At 49.9% G+C, this 17,256-nt stretch overlaps 1 protein-coding gene across 2 annotated transcripts in view; it reads left to right on the forward strand.

The window, feature by feature from the left end:
• Positions 1-17,256, forward strand: part of GRIK4 (glutamate ionotropic receptor kainate type subunit 4) — a 143,476-nt gene that overhangs the window by 103,239 nt on the left and 22,981 nt on the right. For both annotated transcript variants that reach the window (XR_008453417.1, XM_009569883.2), the window contains exons 9-12: positions 3,354-3,506; positions 4,714-4,818; positions 13,816-13,923; positions 15,191-15,394. Coding sequence is in view for 1 of the 2 variants with exons in the window: in XM_009569883.2 (XP_009568178.2) it covers positions 3,354-3,506; positions 4,714-4,818; positions 13,816-13,923; positions 15,191-15,394 (570 nt within the window). In the remaining variant the exon portion in view is untranslated. The remainder of the gene's footprint in view (positions 1-3,353; positions 3,507-4,713; positions 4,819-13,815; positions 13,924-15,190; positions 15,395-17,256) is intronic.

Genomic DNA, 17,256 nt, shown 5'->3' on the forward strand with positions numbered 1-17,256 from the left:
CTTTCAGATCATCCAGTCCAGCCAGCAGCCCAACCCCACCGTGCCCACCAACATGGATGATTCCACATCAGCACCTGTGGGGAGATATGGAGGATTTTGATACCAGACGAGAGAGTAAAGTGAAGGCTACGAACCTCACTAGGTCTGAGTTTTGGCAGCTATTGAAGGGAGAGTCAAGGTGGGGGTTTAAAAAGAGGTGAGCGGGGCTGTTTACTTGCGTGTCGCTGTACTGCCAGGCTCCCATCCATCCAGGTGCTGTTCTCCGAGGCTCGCACAGGAGTCTGGTTTTAAGCCCAGCAAGACAAGGAATGGCTGGTACAAATGACAAACAGGATTGAGAATGGAAATGTGGTGCTTCTGAGGAAAGTTCTGATTTTTTTTTTTTTTTTTTAAAAAAAAAGGAGAGCTATGTTGAGAGTATGGAAGGGACTCCTATTCCCTGCCAAGAGGACTTGATCCTGTGCCTCACAAGTCCCCCTCCAGTCCCTAAATTGTTTGAAATCATAAGAACACTGCCAGAAACCCTAACAAATTGTTCGAGGCTAAGGAGTAAAATATTCCAATCAATAACGTCGAATACTTTGCTAAGATCTACGAGTCCCTTGCTCACCAGCTAATAAGAGATCATTAGCTGCTCAGGGAAAATGGAAATGAAAACCCAACAGGAGACAATTAAAAATGCTGGGCCAATATTGTCATTTGGTACAAGCTGGTGAAACTTTGGGATCACAGGGGTTATGTTTGTTCTCATAACATTTCCGTTTGACCAACTGGTATTAATATGGCTTCTGATTAAGGAAAGAAATTGATTATTTGTGCATGGTGTCCTGTAACCTGAAGAGATTCGGTCCATGGTTAAAATTAAGTTTATGCTGCAGAGCTTCATGGAACAGGAGCCGAGGACAGGACAGGCTGGAGAGGACCCATTAGAAAAGGAACTTGCATTGAGGGTAAAAAGGAAAAGCAGGGAGAAGGATATATCAGATCCTTTAAGAAGCTCTGGAAAACGCTTCCCAGGAGAGGAATGTTTAGGTCAGATGGGAATATTAAGCAAAAAAAAAAAAAGGCAGCACTCCCCCCCAAACAGAAGGGAAGAAGGGAATGGTGCTGCAAAGGGAATGGTGGGATCTCATCGCTGAGGCAGAAGAGGAAACAGGATGTCCCGTTGCTGTTCCCACTCTGCCACCAATTCCTGTGTGTTCTCAGGCTGCTCAGCTTCTCTGGTGTTACAGTTTACCTCCTGCAACACAGTTGTAATAAAACTTCATCGCTCTGAAGCCGATCAGTCCTTATTAACAGCAGAAAACTCTCATCATGTATGACCATTGCACAGGGAAGGGTCAGACGCAGGGCTGAGGGATGCCGGTCAGGTTCCTCAAAGCTCACTGCTGTTTGTGTAAGATGGATTGAACAGATCTGTGCAGGAGGAATGTGACAGAGCAGAAGTGAGTCTGTACCAGGGTTAGAAAGGTCACTGGTGCCATTAAACTGGTGTTTGGGCTTTGCTAGCGTTAAGCTGTAATGATGCCTTTTAACTTGTGCCAGCTCATTCGGTTTCAGGTTCTGTGCTGCTCGTTAGCTGCGTAATCCCGGGCCGTTGTGGTCAATGAGGGCTCACGACTGATCAGAGGAGCATCAAGCAGGGTTAAGTCTGGCTCGCTCTGTTCCAATTAGTGACGGAGTTGAAGCCAGGGATTCCTTGGGATGATTGAACTGGGTGAGATTGTCCCTGCGGGGCAACTCACAGAAGTGAATAAACCTGATCAGGCTTTAGGAGGAATAAAGGATGTGGACACTGCTGAAGTGCCCTAAGCCACAAACAGGGTATGGTGGGGGACAGGAGCCCCAGCCGGAGACTGAGCCTGTGGCTGGGAGCTGGGATGGTAAGAGGATGTTCTCAGAAGTAGCCATGAGGAAAATGTAGCCTTGATAGTAATGAGCCACAACGGCTTAATTCCAGCAGAGTCGGGAGGTGACAATAATTAAAAGTGAAATCTTAGCCACAACAGTGAACACGAGCGAGCAAATGGCTGATTATTAACTAGATAAAAAAGATTGAAACAGTCGTGCATGGGCAAAAAACATGGGTTTTGAGGCTTGATGGACAAAGAAATCTGATTAAAGGCAAACAAAGCAAAGATGAGAAGAAGAAGGGACGAGCCCTGTGATTCTGGATATTGCTTCAGCAATGCCATTACAGAGCACGGAAGAGCCAGCAGGGAACTGGAGGCACTGGATGGTCTCTAATGGGGTCTGAAAGCCAAGACTTGGTTATTTAAGAAGCAGATCTGGCAAAACATCATTTCTAAAAGGACCTAGCTTTCATAGCAGTGGTCGAAGGAGAATTCTGTGTTGTTTAATGAAGGCTGAAGCAACACAGTCACCTTTCCCTCTCTGGGTGCAGGTGCAGGATCATTATTCTGCCCAGCTGCCTGGCTTTTTGAACTTCACAAACTTCCTGCTCTCAGGAGCGTTCTCCCCTGGCCAGAAGATTGCTCCAGGGTCACCAAAGATAGAAGGGTGGTGGTGATAGAAGGTGCCCTGAGGAGCAAGCAAGCAAGCAGAGACATAAAGGGTGAGGAAGGAAGCAAAATTGAAGGAGAAATGTAGCAGACTGGGAGCAGGACTGGGGCTGGCAAAGGGACTGCACTTGCCCCAGCGGTGCCTACACAGGCACAGCAGTTCAGGGGTACAGTTGCTGTTGTTCTGCCTGTCCTTGGGTGGGTGCGGATTGTGTGGGGGGTGTTGCTGCAGCAGAGTGGTAGACAAGGATTTCATAGAAGCATGGGACCATTAAGGTTAGAAAAGACCTCTAAGACCATCCAGTCCAACCGTCAGCCCAACCCCACCGTGCCTGCTAAACCATGTCCCCAAGTGCCACATCCACACGCTTTTTGAATCTCTCCAGGGATGGAGACTCCACCACCGCCCTGGGCAGCCTCTGCCAGGGCTTCACCTCTCTTTCAGTAAAGAATTTTTTCTAATATCCAGTCTAAACCTGCCTTGATGCAATTTGAGGCCGTTTCCTCTTGTTACCACTTGTTACTTGGAAGAAGAGACCTGCACCCACCTTGCTACAACCTCCTTTAAGGTATATGTAGAGAGCAATAAAGTCTCCCCTCAGCCTCTTCTTCTCCAGGCTAAACAGCCTCAGTTCCCTCAGCCGCTCCTCATAACATTTGTTCTCCAGACCCTTCACCAGCCTCGTTGCTCTCCTCTGGACACGCTCCCTTTTGATTCCGGCTGAGGCTGTGGTTAGAGCACTCTCCTGCTTGCTGCAAGGGACTGAACGTTCAGCAGGAGGCTTGATTTTCGCCTTCCCATCTCATTTTTTCCCTTCTTTATCCCCACAGCTCTCTTCCGCCCTGCTGTTCGATGCTGTGTATGCTGTGGTGAGTGCCGTGCAGGAGCTGAACCGGAGCCAGGAGATCGGTGTGAAGCCCCTGTCCTGTGGCTCTGCCCAGATCTGGCAGCACGGCACCAGCCTGATGAACTACCTGAGAATGGTGAGAAGGGACTGAAGTTTGCTGGGGTGTTAGGAACGAGCGGTCATCGCTGCCGGAAGCAAAAGCCGTTTATGTACATGCTGGCACTGGCACGGTGTTCAAGCACAGCGTCAGTTTGTTTGAAGGTAGCACTGGGAATGAAAGGAGAGGAGATCTGAGGGCTGGTTTGTCACTGGCCTTGAAATGACATGAAACTCCGTTTTCCAGACTTTGCTGCAGTAAAATTGAAATTCAATGAGTTCTTTTTTAAAGTATGAATGTTTCTAAGTGATTTCAGCTCTGTTTCGAGTGAACTTGAGTCGATATAAGGTCATACAGTACAATTGCTTAGAGCTCAGTGGCAAAAGGTGGGTTTCCCTATGGAGAGATTCGGGTTCCTTTGAACCCAGAAGTGTGGTTGTTGGAACCAACCAAGACTGGCACGAGAACAGATCCTGAAATTTCAGCCTTGTGGAGTGTCTGGAGTTTGTGAATGTGATTCCTGAGAGCTGAGCTTGACCATGCAGAAGGAGCATCTTTTCTGAGTCTGTTTGGGGTGCAATTGAAATGTCATAAGATATTTTTTTACTCCAAAAGAAGGATCAGCTGAACCTGAACCTTGTGCCACTTTAGTCCATGCATGTGAACCCTGCTTTAAATCTCCTCCTTAGAGAGAACCAAACTTTTCAGCTTACCTTAGCTCTGCTTCTCAGAGGCGCAGTAGCTTGCTCTTGTTGCTCAAGAGGTGCTCCAGCAGCAAGTGAGGAGTGTTTAATCTGCACAGGGAGGCTGGGCGCTCATCCTGGCTCTGTGGCAGCATGCTCTTGTGCTAAACACCAGCCCCATGCAGTGAAACAGCATGAAATGGTTTGTGGAGGGATTCCCAGCTCATGGGTCGCTGTGACACAGCGAAGAGGCTGTGCCTGCAGCAGAGCAGCGTGGTGGCAGCTTTGGGGTGGTAGCGAGGGGCTGCGGAGGGGGTTCTGCCAAACCAGCTGGTGCGAAGAAACTGGGAGAGCATCTCATGCTGCTGATTCTCCTGCTCCCCTCCACGTCTCTCAGTGCTACCCTAGCCAGGCTGAAAAGCAAATAGGATTGAGACACGAAGGCTGTGTGGCTGTTGCTGCCAGGAGGGTTGGATGGCTGGAGCGTGGGGTGAGTGGTCACCACCCCTGGCTCTGCGGTGAGCCGCCTCGATGGGCGCTGTAACTCATTCTCTCTTGGACAGGTAGAATTGGAAGGTCTCACCGGCCACATTGAATTCAACAGCAAAGGTCAGAGATCCAACTACGCCTTGAAAATCCTGCAGCACACACGCAATGGCTTCCGGCAGGTACGAGTGACCACAGTGCCCCGGGGTGGAGCCTGGGGATGGTCTGCGTGCAGCCCCGTGAGGGCTTGGCTCAGGCTGCTGTGGGTCCAAGGGGGTAGCAGAGCCCTCCCTTTGCAAGATGAGGTGTTCAGCAAGCGACAAGTGCAGCGTGACTGTCACGGTAGCTCTTGCTGGGCCAGGGCTGGCAAACAGACCGTGTTTTACTTCATTAAGAATGTGTCTTGAGATAATTTAGATTTGTCTGAATGTATCAGGCCCCTGAGGTGGTGATGTTAGAGCCAATATCTGTGCTGTCACAGTAACCCCCCTGTGCGCGAGATAATGCAGGGCTTACGCTCAGGACGCTTCTGTTCTTAAGCTGTAGACAGGATCATAGAATGCTTTGGGTTAGAAGTGACCTCAAAGCCCATCCAGTCCCACCCCCTGCCACAGGCTGGGACACCTCCCACTGGATCAGGGGCTCCAAGCCCCATCCAACCTGGCCTGGAACCCCTCCAGGGATGGGGCAGCCACTGCTGCTCTGGGCACCCTGGGCCAGGGCCTCCCCACCCTTATTGTGAATAATTTCATCCTAACTTGTAACCTAAATCTTCCCTCTTCCAATTTAAAGCCATTCCGCCTCATCCTGTCACTACAGGCTCTTGTAAAAAGTCCCTCCCCAGCTTTCCTGGAGCCCCTTTGAGTGCTGGAAGCTGCTCTAAGGTCTCTCCGGAGCCGCCTTTTCTCCAGTCTGAACAACCCAAACTCTCTCAGCCTCAGATTCTCTAAGACACGTATGCTCAAAATTATTTGGATCAAGAAAACATAGGAGTTTCCCATGAAATGGGTGAAAAAAAAAAAAGGGTCCTATGAACCTTTCCAAACAACTGTTTCTGGAAGGGAAAGCGAAGGGAGAAATCCCACGTCAGGATGCGCCCCATCTCTCCTCAGCGTGGCGTGCAGGATGAACTACAAGGTAATTTACTTCTCAGTTTATGGTGCATGATGCCCTTAAATGTGTTTGCTTAGTTCAGAGTCTTATTTGCTTTTTTTCTCAGTGCTTGCAGATTCCTCACAACTCACAACGCTGGTCCTTTTCTTTCTTCTTACCCTCTTTCTGCCCAAGGGGTATTTTCTGCTTCAGCTGTTAAAGGTTAAACCACGTGGAGCCACAGATATCAAACTGCTGAGATTATGTGATGCAAACTCAAGGAATTAGGGGTTTACTGGGAAATTCAAATGTACATCAGGAAAAAAAATGTGGAAATCCCCACAAAAAGGCTTTTCATCTGTCTTATTTACCTGCTGACATCTCCACACCTGCCCTTTTCTCTGAGATTCCCATTTCTCCCAGATGCTGGCAGAGAACAAAAGCTGTTGTATCCTACCCTGTACTAAGAGAGTGTTTTGGCATTAGGAAATCTCTCCTGGTCTGGCAGCAGTGAATTTTAGCCTTGGCAAGGATGTTGCCTGCCAGTTCTTACCTGTCAAGTGACAGCTCGGCTTTGATGCTGAGTGAGGGAAGGATCAGGATGGCATTTTCCCCACAGTAGGATCTCTCATAGCACTGGTGCCCTTTTAATCATCTCCCAAACCCATCAGGCTCTGAGCAAAAGTGACAGATCCCAGCCCATCTGCATTAATAAGAGCATGCATTCAGCTGGAGCAAAGGAAGCAAATGTTGCAAACCTCACAACGACAGCTATGGTTTTGATGTGTTTAAATGTGGCAGGGAGTTCGCTTTCAGTGCTCAGGTCCTCTTGGAGCAGGGCTTCTCCCAGAGCTCCACAGAGAGCTCTGACTGCAGCCTAATCTGCCCAGAGACAAAAGACTCAGCTATTCTCCCCAAACCCAGTCTGACAGGAGAAAACAGTTGGTTTTTTTTATTATTTTTTACCTGTTGCAGATGGGTAAGTGAAGAGCTTTGTGTTTCAGAGGTAACCCAGGAAAGCTGCGCTGCGACTAAGCTTTTCCAATTCCCCATCAGACAATGATGGTGATAAATCACTTCCAGTCACAGTAACAAGATGCTGGAAGGACAGGGCAGTCCCTGCCTGCTGAGAGCCTGGGGTGGCTGCAAGCCCTCTCAGGATCCCACCACCGAGGAGATGGTCTCTGTAAAACTGCTCCTTATGCTGTGACAGCCCTTCTGCTGTTTGCTTTCCCTCTCTCAGGGGTCTTGCCTGACTGATAACAATGCCCAGAGCGGGGTTAGAGCCCCTCACAGGCTGCAGGGGTGATGTGTCCCGCTGGGAAGGGCATCCCAGACAGAGCTGTGAGCTCTGGGTCCTGCCTGATCCTGGCTGCCCCCCTCGGTCACTGCAAAGACCATTCTGCTGTGCTATAGATGGTTATTTTCTTTCCACCGACACAGCTTCTTGTAACAGAAATAATTAGAAATCATTTAATTAAACCCACCGTGAGGGGATGGGGTAAGGAACAGACATTCACATCCTGGAGACAAGCTTGTTCCCGTGGGTCATATTAACTGATTTGCTCGGGCTCTTGTTTGAAACGCTTCTGTTCCCTCCTTATTTTTAATCAAGCTCATGCTCTCTGCCCATTTCTCTCTTTCTCTCTTCCCCCCCCTCTCTCTCCTTCCGTCTATCAAAGCCACTGGGACTTCCAGCTCATCAGCTTTGATAGAGGATTCACCAGATTTTGAAGCTGATCCAGCCAGCAAACAAACCGGAGACACTCAGATTTTGTAACTTGCTGTTTCTTTTGGCCAAGGAGAACAGGGCTTTTTGACATCCAATTTTTAATACATTTATGTAACGCACCAAACATGTCTTTTCCTAATTTAGCTTAACTAGTGGAAATTTTTCCCCAGCCATATGAGAGCTGCTCTCTGTTCATCTGATGCGCAGTAAAGCACAGACTCATTAATGTGTTGGTGATCCATAGATCTGACAGGGACTGAGTTTGTAAATGTCACCTTTTTATTTTTTCCCTTTCTTTGCCCTGTTAAAAAATATTGCAGCACACCCCTCCGGTTCCAGCGTAGCGATTTGCAGTAAACCAAGAGCTAAGGCTTGGCAGCTTAACAGGAGAATGGAATGAAGAGGGGCTGTGATTGGTACGGCCCCAGGGAATGCAGGTGTGCAGAGAGGCAGGGGAAGACACTGTGACACCTGCCGTGGGCACCTTGTCCCCAGCGCTGCCTGTGACCCCTTGCTCTTGCGTGGTCCTCCATGCGGCCAATTAGTCACCATGAAGCTCAAGGCTCTGCTGGTGTCCTGAGACAGAGCAGTGGAAGTGACCAGGGTGTCTTAATTGCTGTGTTGATGAGATACAGATGAGTTACCAGCTGATAGCTCTGAGACCCTCCGCAATCCCTGCCGCATCAAACCTTCTTAGCTTAGAAGCAGCTAATCAGTCTCGATGGGACTTGTTCCACTTTAGCTGTTACCCCCAGCAAGAGTTCAGGAGCAGAGCCTGCCGAGATCTGGATGTCTTTTGCCTCCCAGGACCTGGTGAACTTGGTGTGGGCCACCACTAGGTCCTGCCTGGGCCGTGCCAGGTGCTGGGCGTGTTGGGGACATCTGGGGAGGCAGAGGATGGTGGGAGCTGCTGCATGGCCTCAGGGGTGGATTGTGTGCGTCTTGTGGTTGTACAGGTTTTAATAGTTGGTGCTTGCTATGTTCCATGCTGACTTCTTTGGAGAAATCATAGAATCATAGAAAGGTTTGGGTTGGAAGAGGCCATAAAGATCATCCGATTCCACCCCTCAAGGTTGGAAGAAGCAAGCTTTTGTCTGCTAGCCTTGCTGGCATCAGTCTTGCAGTAGTGTCCTTCAGAAGTGCCAACTGCATGTCAAACCTGTGCAGTGTCCCCTGAGGGCTTTCCTTCATCTATTCCTTTTATTCCCTTTCCCATCCCAGACACCCCTGAATTGCCTCACTTCAGGCCCATGAAGGCACCACATACCCAGAACCTACTTAACCGTGTCTCCTCCTGGCCCACTCTCTTTCCTGTTAGTGCCAACAAGGCTCTCCAAACACTGACGTGGTGAGAGACGATAATGTTTTGCACTCCTTCCTTTTCCTGGAGATGTGGAGGAAGGTGAGGTGATGAGTGCAGTCTGTAGGACAGTGCTTGCTACACGAGCCCAGAAAGTATCTGGTGATGTTGCAGTGTTGGTCTCCTGTCTTTTTTAAGACACCTGTATTCGGGGATGGCTTTACCTTAATTTTTGGCCGGGCAGTGGGGGTGCTGAGTACCTGTGGAGCCTCTGGAGCTTATGGAGAGATCTTGCCATGTCATCTCTCGCTGCCATTCAGGCTTGTGGGGCACTGGGCAGAAGATTTCATTAAAATCATAAGCCCTATGATAAATCCTAAGTGGTGTTTTGTCATCTCACGCCACAAGGAGAAAGCCCAGGCGCTGTTAACATGGCTGTGTCTGAAGAGAAGAGATGAAGGTTTGCAGGAGCGAACTGGGAATGCCCCGCTTGCATCGCGGTAGCCGCTGGTGATTTTCTGCAGAGATGTGAAATCTTCAAGTGTCACCAATCCAAATAACGGCTTTTGCAGAGCAGTTAATTTGAGGGACCTTGCCTGCCGGGTGGGGGTGGGGCAGTGTCACGCACAATGACGCTTCCTTGCTCATCCAAGCTCGAGGCTCTTTGGGTTGGTTCACACCGATGCTGTGTGTTTGCTCCCTGCCTATAACAAGGACACAACAAGGCAGACCTCCGGAATGGAGACGCTTGGATGGATGGGCAGAGCAGGGCTGTCTCTCCCTCTGGCGAAGGCAGGGAGGCTGAGTGCAGGGAGCTACAGAGGTGAGAACATCAGGGTCTGCTGTGGGACCACACAGCAAGTGGACACGGAGGGACCTTTCTCCATCCATGCCATGGACTGTCACCCGCCACGAGGGTGTACAATCCCTCTTGCAAAGGTATTGAGCTCCAACACGGAACCAGGTGGTTGTGTTGCCCTCACTGCTCTTCTGGGAATGGTAATGCCATCACTTCAGCTCCCTCGATCATTAGAAACCCTCTTCTAATTTTCAGCCTGTTTATTTCTGGCTGGTTTACATCTATTTATTTTTGTGCCAACGCTATCATTTTAGCTTCAAAAGCTGTGCTACCTCTTTGCTATGGACCTCCTCCACCTGGTGTATTTATACAGACCAATCATATCCGACACTAAAAACTCCCAAGTCCTAAAAAATTCTTAAGTCTTAGTTCAGAGCCTTAACAACAGGATCCTCCCCTCCATGTCCATGTAGAGCATTTGATTGTTTTCCATCACATTTTGCAGATGAATATGTTTTCTGGTTTTTTTCCAAGGCGCTTTATATGTAGATAGAGATGATTAAAATCACCTTGACATCCATCTTGCAAGAAAGGGAGAGATCTGATGATCCCAGACACCTTCTGGCACAGTGAACAGCGTGAGGAGTCGATTAGGGGCTTGATCACGCTGCGAGGGGGACGGCGGTGAGCTGGAAGAAGGCAAGGGGGGATGGAAGCACCCCAGCACATGGGAGCATTTGGCTTTGATGCTGGTTAAAAGCAAGGTCAAGCCCACTGCGCTGTCAGAGGAGGAGGCAGACAATTAGTCTCAGCGTGCCAGCAGGGGAGGGACAAATTTGAGAACAGTGAGGGCTGTTAAAATTAAAGTTAATCTGTCACTAATCTCTCATTGTGAGATCGGGGAGAGAAAGAAACGTGGCGATGTTTCTGACTGATGGCTCACTCCGAGAGGGTTGTGCTGCAGAGGGGCTGTTTGACAATCGCAGCAAGAGGGAAGCACCTTTGTGCAGAGGTGAGGAATACACCCAGGATAAATCCATCCCGTCACACCCGTGCAGGCCAGTTAAAGCTGTGCCTCAAGGACTCCCTGCCTATGAAGTATATGGTAAATCTTCCAGTTTGGGACTGTTGTTCCCAGAGATGAGTCCTGAACTGCAGCATCACCGTGATGCTACAAGCTTGACAGTAGTTAAGCCACCACAAGCTGTCAAGGGAATAGAATGGCCAAGATCTGCTCCCAGCCTGCTCTGACACGCCGTCACTGTGCCTCCATCTCCCTGTTTGTCAGGTGAGGTTAATAACCCCCCCGTGCCTCTCCTGTTAGTGGGCAGCCTCCAAGAGTTAGTGGTTCCCATGCATTCAGAGGTTCTTGCCATGCCAGGTGCTTTAAGCAGAGCGTTGTTTCTGTTGGAGAAGGGGCTGGGCTAACAGCTTGGAGGAATGATCTCTGTCGTTATCCGCAGAGTAAACGCCCCCTCCAGGGACTCAGCTGGCTCTGGCTCTGCCTGCACTGCTGCATCCTGGTGCCTCAACTCCAGCCAGGGAGGAGAGCAGACATGCATGTGGCTGCCCTTTGCTTTCCCTGCCTGCTTCCGTCTTTAGAGCCGTCCAGTGTAAGCTGTCCTGGTTGCTCTTCCCACTGCTCCTCGTGCCTAGCGATGAGGAGACTGGATTTGGGATTCCTCATGGATGCTTTCATAACGGCTTGTGAGTCGCTTGGGCTGGGTTTGCACCGGCAGCCGGAGAAGAAGGGACATGGCCCTTTCCTCAATGTCCAGAGCAATTCAGTCTGCAGCAGCGTGGCTGCAGTTTCAGGTTGTGTTTGGCTCAGATGTACGAGCTGGGAAGTGACTCTGAAATCCTTGAACCATCAGTCACGCCAGAGGCAAAGCACTGCCAAGAAAAGCAACTGAGTGCATGGAGTAAATCCTGGGGCGGTGTAAATCAGCGTGCTTCCCATTCATTTCTGTGGCAGTGCACTCGCCTGGCCCGTAGCTCTGCGTCGCCTTCCACCCACCTCTTTGAACATAACACGATTACTCTTTGGCGGAAGAGAAATCAATTTGTTCCTACGACCCTGACAGCCATGGCACAGCAAAGGGAGAACCTGCCTTAGACTGACGGTGCCCGAGACGGCTCATGTCAGCATGAGGGAATTTGGAACAGATTTGGTCTGGCACCGTGGCTATGGAGGAGCCATGAAGACACCTCTGCATGTTGGGGCCAACCTCTGCCTCTTGTTGCCCAGAGAAATCGAGATGCCCCATCCCTGGAGGTGTTCCAGGCCAGGTTGGATGGGGCTTTGAGCAACCTGATCCGGTGGGAGGTGTCCATGCCCATGGCAGGGGGTGGAACTGGATGGGCTTTAAGGTTCTTCCACATCTCAAACCTTTCCATGACTCTCAGGGTCACAGCAGCGCTCCCTTCTGTGGCATCAGAGAACTTGGGCAGTGGCCAGCAATCAGCATGCAGAGAGCTGGGACCTGATGGGAGCAGATAGGCTTTGCAGGAGAAAAAGAAAAGAGAAGGGGTCTCGGAAGGAGCTGGCCTTCCTCAGCCACTGGTCTATCCATGAGAAAAATCAGAGACTCTTTTAGGGAGCATAAGAAAGTGAAAACTTAATTTGCATGCTCTGAACGAGCTGCTGGAGGTGCTGATCTCTCTGCCCAGTGCTCCGAGGGAGGGAGATTAGGCTTTTGAAGTTAAAATTAGGTTTTGTTGAATATTCCTCCCCCTGGCTGAAGGCTGGTTGCCTTGCGTCACAGCTGAGTCACGATGTCCTCCCAAGTGCTAGGAGAGACTTGTCCCCACCACCGGTGATTGGAATTAGGATTGCAGCAGTGACACTGATGCTTGGATGGGTGAATTAGGCTGTCCATGGAGCTCTTGGCTGTGATGAGCCCGAATCAAAGGGTTTGGAGGTACTTACTCACAGTGGCTGGCATCCTTTATAACTGATAGAGGATATGAGTCATGGTGCAGCACTGCTGAGAATGTGGTTTCATGTCACCACCTGCCGTGAAGGTGGAGCTGCTGGTCAGGGCTGGAAAGCAGCTGCCCGTGTCGGTGCTGCTGCTCTGGTGATTGCAAGAGAAGATGTGATGCTCCCTATGAAGTGGCTTTTCCCTCTGAGGAACTCACAGTGGCCTTTAACTAATGACAGTGACGCTTGCAGGATGACAGCGGGAGGTTTTGCTTGCTTTCAGGGCATACAGTGTGTGTTAGATGCAAACTCGCTCTCAGGACACTTTTGTTCTTAAGCTTGTGGAAACAGACTCATAGAATCACAGAATGGTTTGGGTCTGTAGGGACCTTAAAGACCACCCAGTTCCACCCCCTGCCCTGGGCAGGGACACTTCCCAAGGGATCTGGTTCCTCACAGCCCCATCCAACCTGGCCTTGAACCCCTCCAGGGATGGGGCAGCCACCGCTGCTCTGGGCACCCTGGGCCAGGGCCTCCCCACCCTCACAGGAGAACATTTCTTCTGAAGATCTCAATCCCCCTTCTTTCAGCTGAAAACCGTTCCCCCTCATCCCGTCCCTGCACTCCCTGATCAAGAGCCCCTCCCCAGCTTTCCTGGAGCCCCTTTCAGGGCTGGAAGGTGCTCTGAAGTCTCTCTGGAGTCTTCTCCAAGCTGAACAAGCCCAACACTCACAAACTGTCCTTGTAATGGGAGGTGCTCCAGCCTCTGGATTGTCTTCATAAAACACTTCTGTGCCCTGTCGCATTTAGGAGTTGACCTTCAGAGAGCTGAGGAGGTGGAGGGGTTTCCCAAAATCCACCAACTTGAGAGCAACAACCAAGTCTTCAGCCTGTGGCCGTGACCCAGCTGCCATGCCTTAGTGTGAGGGATGGCAGAGGCTCCCAGCCACACCGTGCTGGGTCGGGGCTGCTGGGTAAGATGGACCTGTCTTGGTGGCATCTGGGGTCAAAGCAGAAGGTTGCTTGGCCGTCACAAGCCCTAGGGACCTGCCTAACAGCTCTTTCCTGGTGCAGGGCTGCAGGGAGGACGCATGGGAAGGCAGCTCCCGTTGTGAGCGGGGACAGGTTTTTGGCGTTGTCACACAGGTGTGTGTGCACCAGCAGGTTTATCTCTTGGCAATCCTATTGTAGGAGTGCGCTGTAAAGGTAATGGAGCATTCACAAACACATCTTCCAAGGCCAGCTTGATGGGCATCAGACACCAGAGCCATATGGTGGGTGTGTACAGTAATTTGCCCTGTAAATTCCCTTACTGTACCATTTATCTCTCCAGATCGGCCACTGGCACGTTTCTGAAGGACTCAGCATGGACAACAGGATCTTCTCCTCCAACATATCAGACAGTCTGTTCAACACCACGCTCATTGTCACCACCATCCTGGTAAGTGAGGGGGTCACCTACGGTTCCCATTAGCTCTTCGCCAGTCCAGCACTTAGGGGTGTCAGTCAGCTGGAATATGATTTCCTCTTCCTACCCCCCTCAGCCCCCAGCATGCAGCATCGCACACTGATTTCGTAAAGAACAGACGATCGAGTCTCTAATTACAGCACTGAGGACAATTCATGACAGTGTAATTAAACTCAAGTTGATGTTTCATATGGAAATGATTTTTGATGAGTTCAGAAGCAGCTGGGGAGAGGGCTGGGATGGGGATAAGTTGCTATTTTGCATTCAACTCTGAATGGTGTTCTTGTTTTTCGTACAGCTGGTAAGTTGAAAGGGGCAGTTGTCCCTTCTATCCATGAAATTACTGAAATTGGCCAAGATGGGTACAACTTTTATGAACCAAGACTTCACATCTACAGGCACGACTGTCCTTACTCAACAAATTCCCCCTACAGATGCTGCTGGTCCCATGATTTTGTGCAGTGTCTCTGCTTCTTCCCTAAAGACACTCAAAATCCTGAACAGCTCTGGGCTCTGTCGCCTCATGTCCCACAAAGGCTGTTGAAAAGGGGGACAAACTGGACAAGTGGCTCTGTACCAAGAGCGGCTGGGTTCTGTTTGTCTTGCTGTAACTCAGAGCAGTCACTGGACTGCACTGGCATATGGAGTTGGAAACAGCCCCCACAGCATGATCCCTTAGCTCTGCTTCATTTCCTAGAATGGGATTTACCTGCTGCACCTCACAGAATCATTAAGGTTGGAAAAGAGCTCTGAGCTCATCCAGTCCAACCATCAACACAACCCCACTGTGCTTACTAAACCATGTCCCAAAGTGCCACAGCCACACATTCTTTGAACCCCTGCAGGGATGGAGACTCCACTGCTGCTCTGGGCAGCCTCTGCCAGGGCTTCACCACTCTTTCAGTAAAGAATTTTTTCCTAATATCCAATCTCGACGTCCCGTGGTCCAACTAGAGGCCATCCCTGGCACAGCAGAGGCCAATGAATAGCAGTGTAGAAACAGCTCTGCTGGCTTTACATCTCTTTGGGCTTCCAAGCAGTCAAACTAGCTTTCCATATCTCTTATATCCTGGTTGAGAGGGATATATCGACATGGGAAGTTGGCTTTAGTGCCCTCATCAGAGCCTCTGCCATTCCGATGCTGCCAGGGGCCCCCTGCCCTCTCTGCCCCCTGCCCTGCGCTGTAGTGGTGGGATGCCTCGGTTAAGATGGGAATGACAGCTGCCCAGTTTCAATGCAGGAAAACCCTTACTTAATGCTGAAGTGGAACCATCAGGAGCTGGAAGGCAACGACCGCTACGAGGGGTTCTGCGTGGACATGCTGAAGGAGCTGGCAGAGATCCTGCGTTTCAACTATAAGATCCACCTCGTTGGTGATGGTGTGTATGGAGTTCCTGAGGCAAACGGCACATGGACAGGGATGGTCGGGGAGCTGATTGCTCGGGTAAGTGAATTAGCTGCTCTTTTAAACTGTGCTCTGGTGGGACTTGGCAATGAAAAGCCCTGATGCTTTATGAAGTGCTCCAGGATTATAAGGATGGATGGGATTTTTAGTCCATTTGTGAGATTTTGACCAGAGCATCTCCATTGAATGTATTCTCCCAATGGCAAATGCATTTTTTGTGTCAGTGTGATAGCGTGCTAAGTAGTTGGTGTAGGAGTCGGAGTCTCTGAGTGCTCTTAGGGATGCTTTCTTTTTTGGAAGAGAACCCTGGACTCCAGAGTCTGTGAGGAAGATCTTGATAAAGAATGGATTTTTTTTTTCCCCCATTGGAAAAATGAATGAAAACTTGAAACGGAAAAATATGTAGGCTCTGGCAGGGACCAGTAGGAGTTGATGTTACAAAACCACACTGTTTGGGAGGGAAGAAAGGAAGGGTCACGTTTCTGCCTAGAAAAGTTATGCCAGGGTCATTTCAACTCCTTGACTTTGAAAATTATTTCTGAAGAGGAACATCTGTTGTTTGCTTGAAGTGTGTGGATCAAGAACTTTTCATGGCACTGCTTCACGGAGTTTGAACAGTATTCCAGAAGCATTTGGCCAATGCCCTCAGTCCCACGGTGTGAATGTTGGGGTTGTCCTGGGCAGGGATAGGAGCTGGGCTCGATGATCTCTGTGGGTCCCTTCCAATTCAGGACAGTCTATGACTCTATGACAGGGCATGGTATGGACTGGAGGTCCCTCCTGAGCGAGTGCCCAGTGGTCACCCTTCCCCAGCAGAGTGATAGTTCTTGGTGCCAGCTGAGATCCCACCTCCATCTGCTTCCTCTAAAGCTCTTTCTGTGCGGTTGTTTGCAAATGCTCTGGGCTATTGGCATAGTTTTTATACATCTCTCTGTCTGTATATGTGCACACACACAATTACAGTTCCACAACGTTCCTTTCGGGAGGCGAGAAGGAAGACGCAGAGAGCAGTGTGTGATCTACGCAAACAAAGGAAGAGAACAGCTATCAAATTTTTAGCCTACTAACCCTGGCGTTGCCTCTCCATTAAATGTGGAGCTTCGGGAGGGTTGTTTCTCTGCAGTGATGTGTTTTAACTTCATCTGCACATAGAAACCATTTGTTTCTTTGGCAGCTCGAGCCTTATTTAGGAGGATTTTTACTCTGCTTCAGCAGGGCAGTGCTGGCAAAGCCTGTGTGAGGCTGAATCAAAAACTGGAGAAGAGAAGGAGCTTCATCTGTGTTGTTCTTTTTAGTCCTGTTAGTTTTCCGATGGTTTCAGCAAGTTTTTGATCAGTCCCTGGGACTGGCAGTTGGATCAGGTCAGCCAGGGCAGATCTGTTTGGGTGCAGGCTGTGGTATTTATTCAGGGCTGCTCGGGATGTTACTTTCACCATCCACAGGGGTCCCTTTCCTTCCTTGACAATCAGCCCCAAGGGGATTCATCCGTGGTGCAGCCCCTTGTCCGCCACCTATCCCACTACAGACTTGCTCAAAGCACAAGACCCAGCAGATCCCAAGTGGATTCATCCTTGGTGCAGCCCTTTTTCATCCCCCATCCCACTTCAGGACTACTCGAAGCACAAGAGCCAACAGATCCCAAAGGGATTCAGCCCCTTTTTCATCTCCTATTCCACTTCAGGACCACATGAAGCAGAAGAGCCAGCAGATCCTATGCTGGGCACGTGTTCCTCTTTCAGTGGAGTTATTCTTTGGGTGCTTTTCTTCATACAGCCTTTAGCACAGAGAGGGCATTAATTGGAACACAAACTGTCACGTGAGTCAAAACTTCCCAAATCCTACCCAGAATCAGAGCTCTGTACCCATTTCTCGGTGAAGAGCTGTATTGGTGAAGGAAAGGG

Source organism: Cuculus canorus, chromosome 23 (genome assembly GCF_017976375.1).
Source record: "Cuculus canorus isolate bCucCan1 chromosome 23, bCucCan1.pri, whole genome shotgun sequence".
NCBI classification, from domain to species: domain Eukaryota; kingdom Metazoa; phylum Chordata; class Aves; order Cuculiformes; family Cuculidae; genus Cuculus; species Cuculus canorus.